At 36.3% G+C, this 8,563-nt stretch overlaps 1 protein-coding gene across 1 annotated transcript; it reads left to right on the top strand.

Annotated features, from left to right (window-relative positions):
• Nucleotides 1-1,988: 1,988 nt before the first annotated feature.
• On the top strand, nucleotides 1,989-2,927 carry LOC114618110 (olfactory receptor 7D4-like). The gene has a single exon (XM_028763750.1). It carries the CDS (start codon nucleotides 1,989-1,991, stop codon nucleotides 2,925-2,927), a length of 939 nt encoding a protein of 312 aa, XP_028619583.1.
• Nucleotides 2,928-8,563: the final 5,636 nt, after the last annotated feature.

The following is an 8,563-nucleotide window of genomic DNA, read 5'->3' as shown; positions in this document are numbered from 1 at the left end:
TGAAAAGAAAGTGATGAAGCAAAGGTAAGCAGATCACAAGAGCTTCTACATGTGCAGTTTCTTTAAAGATTTTAAGAAATATTGAGGTAGATAACTTGCACCACAGTCAAGTAAACAGAAATCTCCAAGCTCTACTATGCCCCACAGTCTTGTTTCTTTTTTGAGGTCTCATCTCTTTTCACTTTCCTCAAAGATTTAGGACCTCCTTTTTAAACTGCTTACAAACTCACTTGAGTGCATCCACCTGAGGGGAAATTTTTGTGAGCATAGTCTTATACTTTTCAAAGAACAATGGAAGTCAAATGGTCCTCCCTGTTAATTTAGAGTATGCAGAAATTGGAGCTTAAAGTGTATAAGGAGTGCAGGAATATTGCTCAGTGGTGAATTTCTTGTCCTGGGTTCCATCTCCAGCACTGTAGTAGTAAACAAAATAGAAATTACTCAGAATTTTTCTAGATAATTAAGTGGAGACTCCAGGAGAAGATTTTTAGGTAAGCACTGAGTTATGAAATTGTGTATAATATTCTAGGATTGTAAGATACTAAGTGGATTTTTCCTTAATTACCTTATAAAGTAGTCATTTTGTGGTCTTTTTGTTTACTTAAGTTGTTTCTAGTATCCACCTCTCTATTTCTTTATTTCACAATTTCTCCTCTAACTTAAGTGTTTCCAATCCCAGTATTTCGCTTTCTATTTTCATATGACATGCATTTTATTACCCTCTCAGCTCCTTTCCATTATGGGCTTTTTATTTTTCCTCTCATGAATTCCTTTTTAGTTTCATGACCTCTACACAGTTCTCCCATAAACACACACACACACACACACACACACACACACACACACACACACACACACGGCTAGGATCCACATATAATAGGAAGCATATCTATCTTTGGGAATTTGATTACCTAAGTTAATATTTTTCAAATTCCATCAATTTTTAATAATTTTATTTTGAATAAAATTCTAGTATGCAAATTCACATTTTCACTTTTCATTCATCAGTTGATGAATGCTGTGTCTGTTTCTATTTACTGGATATTATGAATACAATAGCAATGTGGACTGATATACAAAGATCTTGGGGGTGGAATCTAGAGACCTTCAAGAATACATGAGACCAGTGGAGCTGATATATATTGTTGTTCCATATTTAGTTAAGAAATTTCCACACTGATGTTCACAGTACATGTTTAAGATAAAAGCTTTGCTTTCCTCATGTCAACATTTGTTTTCTTGATGGTAGACTATTATCATGCCTAGTATGTTTTTCTCTTCTTGTTTTAAATTTTTATTTTTGTTGTGTTTTGTATTTATCCTCAAATTGCTGAAGATCAAAATGAAGCCATGTGCATGATAAGCAAATGAGACACTTTTGATGTGTGGACTATGGAATCCATAAGATATAGCACTCATTGTTTAATACTATATGCAGTGCAGGAAATATGACATGAAATAAAGAAGACATAGTTGCTTGAGTATAAGAAAAATTGAGAAAAATATATACATGCAAGTGAAAGCATATTATGATGTAGTTAGAGGGATAATTTAGAGAAGACTGACAACTTTTACATAACAGTAGTGGGATTTCCTATAAAGTATTTCCAAAATAATCTTTGAACTCAATGAAACAACATAGTCTGGCAAAATCATAAGGTAATAAAAGTATTTTCAAATTCTACAACCAATAATTGCTTGTGCTACATTTTCCTGGGACTCTAAGAGGCATTTACTACCAGACAGTGGGGAGATGTTCATGAAAATGGGTTCCTTCTCAGAAATTATATAGAAGATACATCATTTACTATCATCTAGGAAAGTTGCAATGGAAAAGGTATTGTGGGTAGCGGTGAAAACAGCAGTTTGGGGCAGTATAGCAAATAAAAATTGTGATTAAAATATAATGCTCTATGAATGATTTAGAAATGAATGATGCATTCTTTGTAACTATGCTTGTTTATCTCCAGGTAAACATTTTAAATTATATGGAAACAGAAAACATCACAGCTACTTCAATATTCATCCTTCTGGGACTTTCAAAAGAAAATGATATCCAGCCTCTTCTATTTGGGCTGTTCCTTTTCATTTACTTGGTCTGCATCATAGGAAATATGCTTATCATATTGATCATTAGCTCTGATGCCCACCTCCAGACTCCAATGTATTTCTTTCTCTCTAACCTATCTTTTACAGACATTTGCTTCATATCCACAACAGTACCCAAGATGTTAGTAAACATCCAGGCACAGAATAAATCCATAACATATGAAGGCTGCCTCACTCAGATGTATTTTTTCATGATTTTTTCTGGGTTGGATAGTTTGTTACTGACTGTAATGGCCTATGACCGGTTTGTGGCCATATGCCACCCCTTGCACTACATGAATGTCATGAGCCCTCACTTTTGTAGTTGTCTACTTCTACTTTCCTGGCTAATCTGCCTGGCCTATTCATTGTTGCAAACTTTAATGTTTTTGAGGGTGTCTTTCTGTAAGAAAACAGAAATCCCCCACTACTTCTGTGAACTTGCTCAGATCCTCAAGCTTGCCTGCTCAGACACATATGCCAATGATGTCCTGCTTTACTGTATAACTGGTTTGCTAGGTATTATTCCTCTCTCTGGGATTCTTTTTTCATATTCTAAAATCATCAACTCTATAGTGGGCATTTCATCTGCTAGAGGGAGGTATAAAGCCTTTTCTACTTGCGGTTCTCATCTTTCAGTGGTCTCTTTGTTCTATGGCACAGGCCTTGGGGTCTACCTCACTTCTCAAACAACCTATAAATCCAGAGAGGGTTCAATCTCCTCAGTGATGTATACTGTGGTTGCTCCCATGCTAAATCCCTTCATCTACAGCCTAAGGAACAAGGACTTGAAACAGGCTCTTAGAAGACTTTTACATAGGATAGGAGACAAATTTTAGTTAGATAAAAGAATATAGAGGGGTGATGATTAGAGTATTTTAGCATGTTACATTCTTCTATATTCTTAAGACACAGAGAAGAAATATTAATCATGAAGCCAAGAATAAAATATTTCATGACAATAGATAAAATTGAAACAACAAAGTGAATCATGAGTAGTCAGTAGTCAGTAACTAGATTGGTTATGCAAATAATTTCAAGAACATGTACTTACAAGCATGGCAGGGGACAAAGTAGAAAACACAGCCAGTAAAAAGAGAGATACGACATATGCCTATTGGCTCAACTCTTTAAGTCACTGTCTCTAGGACAATGCTTGCTGGATGTTTTCTTTGGTTTATGTCAGAAAAAAAAAACTATATTAAAAATGTCTCAAAGTGACTTTTCTTTTTCCCCACAAAATGTATTTACTGAGCCTTGCTTTGGTCATTATTATTAGTCATGATGGTGTAGCTCAGTGTCAGGACTTTTGTATAATGTGCAAGAGTCCCTGAGCTTGATCTGTAAAGTACTACAAGATAAAAAAGTAGATAGTGATTGTTACTGACCTATGTTGAGAATTCAATTGGAATTTTGCTTTAGGATAAAAAATTCTGGGGCTGGAGCTAGTACAAGCATCTCTCCATCTCTCTCTCTCTCTCTCTCTCTCTCTCTCTCTCTCTCTCTCTCTCTCTCTCTCTCAACACACACATATACACACACATATATGTTATATAAATTCATATATATGTATATATATGTGTGTGTGTGTGTGTGTGTGTGTGTATGATCAGCCTCTTCTAATAGATATGAAACAAAAGCACAAACTGCCTACTAGTCAGAAAGCAGAGGCAGAAAAAACCAGGAATCAAAGTCAGTCTGAACTTCATAGCAGTAAATAAAACATACAAAATAATTTGCTCAATATATTGTCTGGCCTAGCTGCACTTTCTCAAATATTCACATTTGGTTTCCTTTTACAAACATGAAATAGAAGTTGCCTTGAACAAGAGCTTTGATTATCTATACAAGATTAAGCCAGTTAACATTCCAGCATGGATTCAGAGAGACTTTTGAGTCTCTACTCCAAATTGAAGAGTCATTGGCAGTTTATGGCAAGTTGTGGTCAGGAGAGTTTGTCATCTTTCTTTGATGGATCAGGTATCAGAACTTTGCCCATGCCTAGTTGGCTCCATATGCATGGGCATGTATGCAATACTATGTGAAGTCAATGGGTTATTCTAAAAGAGACTTGCATGTGTGTGTGGAAGACATGTAGGAGAGGATTTGGTGGTGTTAGTGAGACAGGAGTTGGGGATAATCAAGATATAATTTACAAATGTATGAAATTGTCAAATAATAAAATATTAAGTGTAACATAAAGAGCCTCATACAAGGATTTCCCTGTACTAACAAGCTGGTAAGACAAAGCATCTTCTACATATGTCTTTAACATCATAGGGGAATGCTCTGGAACTTAGATCATAAAACTAAAACCTATCCTGAGTTGGCTTGAGTAATGCTGAATCACCCATTTGATGAGAAGTGGAATTAGACTTGGACAAATTCAGAAGTTTTACTTGTACGTTTTCCATTTATTAAAAAATTTCTGACTCTTGGCAATAATTACTGGATTGATTGAGAATCAGCATTATGTGACTAATCATAGACACCTGGTAAGTGGCAGGCATTTGTGTGTGTGTGTGTATGTGTGTTTGTGCGTGCATGTATACAGTATTTGTTGATCCTATCCCTTGTCAATAAGGGGGTTGTTCTAACGGTAGACCCTCCACTCCTGAAAGCTGTGCCCAGCTACATTACCCAAGAAACAACTGAAAGACATAAACTGGCCCTCAGGAGAAGTTTTATTCAGTGCAATAATATCCTACCCTTTATAGACAGACCTCTAGCATTGGTCATGTGCTTTGAAATTGGAGATGTGTGTATTGCAGGGTGTATGTAAGATGTAGACACTCATGAGCAGTGAATTGCCACCATTATTTTTCAATTTTTAGAAGTTATTACTATACTACAAGGTTTATGAACTCTGTGTATTTGAGGCCAGATCACACTTTTCCCATATGGTACAGGCTTTTCTCTGAGGATTCTATGATATTTAGTTATTTAACAAAGTTTATAGCCTCAATTCATTTTATGACATTAACAGGTGCTCTTCTCCCATTAAGCTATGGCCATTCACCCAGAATATCTTTAGAGTACTCTCCTTTGGTAATAACTACTGATCTATCATGAACCAGAAGTCAAGAAAAGGGACAAGTAGTAAAAACCAAACTCAGAGGATGTCCAAACAAGAGATCCAAAACAGAAATTAAGATACCAGTCTGTAGTCAGGAATCCTTGCCTGGAGAAGGGCCAAGATTCAGAAATAATGGCAAAGTGTTATAGAATTAATGTGCTTCCCCAGTGAGAAATCACTTATAGAATCTAAGAGCTTAAGATAGAAAAAAATATTTAATAGTAGCAGGTGGCTACTTCTGGTTAAAAGAACACTGGCCAAAAGAACTAGTTCTGGCACAAAAGAACATCAGCCTTGGACAGAAAAATTAACCAGCATACGCAGGCCTACATTCCACATATGAAATTATCTGTAAACCTCTTTCAGGTCTCAGTCCCATACTGTACATTGAGCAAGGCAGTTTAAACAGAAACAGGGTCTCCAAATGACAGATTAGCCAAGTGGAACATTGGTATAAGATATTGCTACAGTTAGTTCTGAAACTCAGCAGTGCTGTTCTTTTTAAATCCTTGTTACATAGAGCGATCTTGTCCACCTTCTGGCAGAATTTTGCTTTTCCTGAACTAGGGAATGATGGTAGACAAAGAAATAAAGATGTTGCCATGCTTGCACTGCCCCCCCCCCCTTAATCTGAAAGTCAGTTTTGCCTTTTTCTATTATGGGAATGGAGATTAACTAGAGATCAATGTTAGTGATCAAACATTAGAAGAAATGTTTGCTCAGCAAATTAAACCTTCAAGTATGGTACATATTTCTCTTACACTTTCTAAAAAGCCTGATAAGTACAATACTTATCCTCCAGTCATATGAAGGAAGTGCTCCTATAACTAAATTCCATTTTTTGTAACAAGTCGTAACCAGGATTTCACCCTGTACTGGAAAAGTATTTTTTAATATAATATACTCTAATTATCATTTCCCCACCCTCTAATCCTTCCAATCTGCCCTCATATATGAATCCACCCACATTCTGTACATTCTGGCATATAAGGAGTAATGATGTAATAAAAATAATAATAACAATAAAATATTGGAATAGGACCAAACAAACAAACAAACAGAAAACAGAAAAAAAGCCCAAGAAAAGGCACAAGAAACAGATAGATTAAGGGAACCACCTATTTGTGCATTCAGGAATACCCTTTGCCTGAAGAAATACAAAACTGGAAAAATACAAAAATATACACCCTGCTTTGTGGTAGCTATTCTTATTGCAATCTACCATAAATTATTTTTACATTATGCATGTCCAACTAAGAGTGAATAATTTTACTGAGACAGCCTTGACATATAAGAAATTACACATAAGTTTTAACATCTCTATGCCTATAAAACCAACACTACCACCAAGACAGTCTTCAAAAAGTTTTGTGATTTTCCTATTATTCCTCCTCATTGTTCTCTGGCCAACCTACCACTTGCTTGAGTACAAGCAGATTATGCTTCTGTGCTGACTTTTGTTGTCTAATGTGTGTGTGTGTGCGTATCGAAAAAAAATATATATGAATGATATATAAGCCCAGACAGGACATTGTGAGACAGACTTTTCAAATATGTCATTGAGTCTGTTTTCTCTTTCAGAATGTGCACTAAGCCAATATTTGAGGCTTATAAAATTACTCTGCTCCAGAAGTATAGATAAATCAGTAACATTTACTAAATATCCTTTTTTTGAGACCCTTAAGGTATGAACTCGTTAATAGGAGGGTTTCAATTGCTTTGCCAAAGTATTAAGTCTTATGAAACGGGGGGGGGGGGAGGTTCTTGTCTCCTAAACAACTCTATCTACCTGCTTAGCATCACTTGCCAAGTTTCCTTCCAATTCCTAAGATAATCTACATGACAGTCTCCAAATTCTGTACTCCAGTTATGTGTTTCTGCAGATCTGTTCATTTTTGCCTGTGGGTTGCACCAGAGAATCATATGAATCATATGAATCTATATATAAGAGAGAAGAGAAAGTGAGTTTATGAGGCTGGCTTTTGATTTGTTTTGAAAAAACACTAAGGTATTCTCTAACAAAATTCAGCACAAGCTTGATCTGCTTGTACTCAAGCAAATGGTTGGTTGGCCAGAGAGCAACGAAGAGCAATAACAGGCAAATCACAAAACTTTTTGGAGACTATCCTGACAGTAGTGATGGTTCTATAGGCAGAGATATTAAAACTTATGTGCAATTTCTTATATGTCAAGGCTGTCTCAGTAAAATTACTCTTACTTAGATGTTCATAATGTAAACAAAATAGTTTATGGTAGACTGCAATAAGAATAGCTACCACAAAGCTGGGGTAGACTGATTACTGCATTTTTGAAACTTTGGGTTGTATCTCACCATTGTGACTGGGCAAAGAGACATGGGCTTGTCACCTTGCCACTTGAGAAGTGAGTTTGAAGGATCAGAAGTTCAAGAACATCCTCTCCTCCTCAGCTACAAGTTGACCATTAGAAAAGAAAACAAAATAAAATCTTTCTCTTTATTTACACTATTTTCATGAAACTGAGCAGAGGTCCATTCTGTAGTCAGTCATGGGAGTGGATGCCTGATGGGGTATAAACAAACTGACAGAAACAAACATCTGAAGAGCAATGTAGCTTGTTATATCCTGTAGCTCTTAAACAAAATGTTAATCAGAGGCTGTACAAGCACACTGATATAGTGTGCAAGCTGTCACACATCATTACAGCTTTACATTATAGTTCTTTCCTTATTTACACAAAAATTATGACTTCCTTAAAACCTTCCTGTATATCTCATTCAACACTGGCATACTTATTCAACTCTGCATGTTATTGGTTGACTTGGTGTTTGTTTTCACCAATATTGGTGAATGAACCCAGGGCCACATGCATGCTAGGAAAGTGCTTTATATACTTATTCCTTAGCCATTTCTTTTTAATTTTAATAAGCCTTCTACACACAATGTTTGCATCACCTTTCCATGGGTCTGATAGCCCCAAGTTCAACATCTCCTCTCGTGTCTCCTGAGTAAGGCAACGCTTTATTGTTCTTTCTTTCCCCAAAGCTAAGTGTAAAGAATCTCAGTGTGTGTTCATACTGATGTCCCAAGAGAAGGAAAAAGTTCAGCTTGACTAAAAGTTGGACTAACGTTACACAAGGCAGAGGGGTTATGCTGGAGAGGTCTCAGGAAATAAAAAAAATATAGCAAGACTATATTAGTCTTCAATTAGATGTTCCCCCTTGAGCAAACATTTAAGGTACCTTGTTTTGAGAACAGGCAGGGAAGAGCAATGAGATGCAAGAGCCCTGAGCCACTTTTCTACCCCTGAGAATTCATTAGCCTAGCCTACCCTTACTGATGTGAGGAAGGGAAGAATTGGGCACAAGGGAGAAGAAGTACTGCACTCCCAAGTCTCCTAATTAAACAAAAGCTAAGAAAG

The sequence above is a fragment of the Grammomys surdaster genome, unplaced genomic scaffold (genome assembly GCF_004785775.1).
Source record: "Grammomys surdaster isolate TR1022 unplaced genomic scaffold, NIH_TR_1.0 140, whole genome shotgun sequence".
Taxonomy (NCBI): Eukaryota; Metazoa; Chordata; class Mammalia; order Rodentia; family Muridae; genus Grammomys; species Grammomys surdaster.
The sequence above is the reverse complement of the archived record's forward strand: the minus strand, read 5'-3'. Positions and strand labels throughout refer to the sequence as shown.

Excerpts from the sequence above, each read along its gene's own strand:
- LOC114618110 (XM_028763750.1), top strand. The coding sequence starts at position 1,989 with ATGGAAACAGAAAACATCACAGCTACTTCAATATTCATCCTTCTGGGA.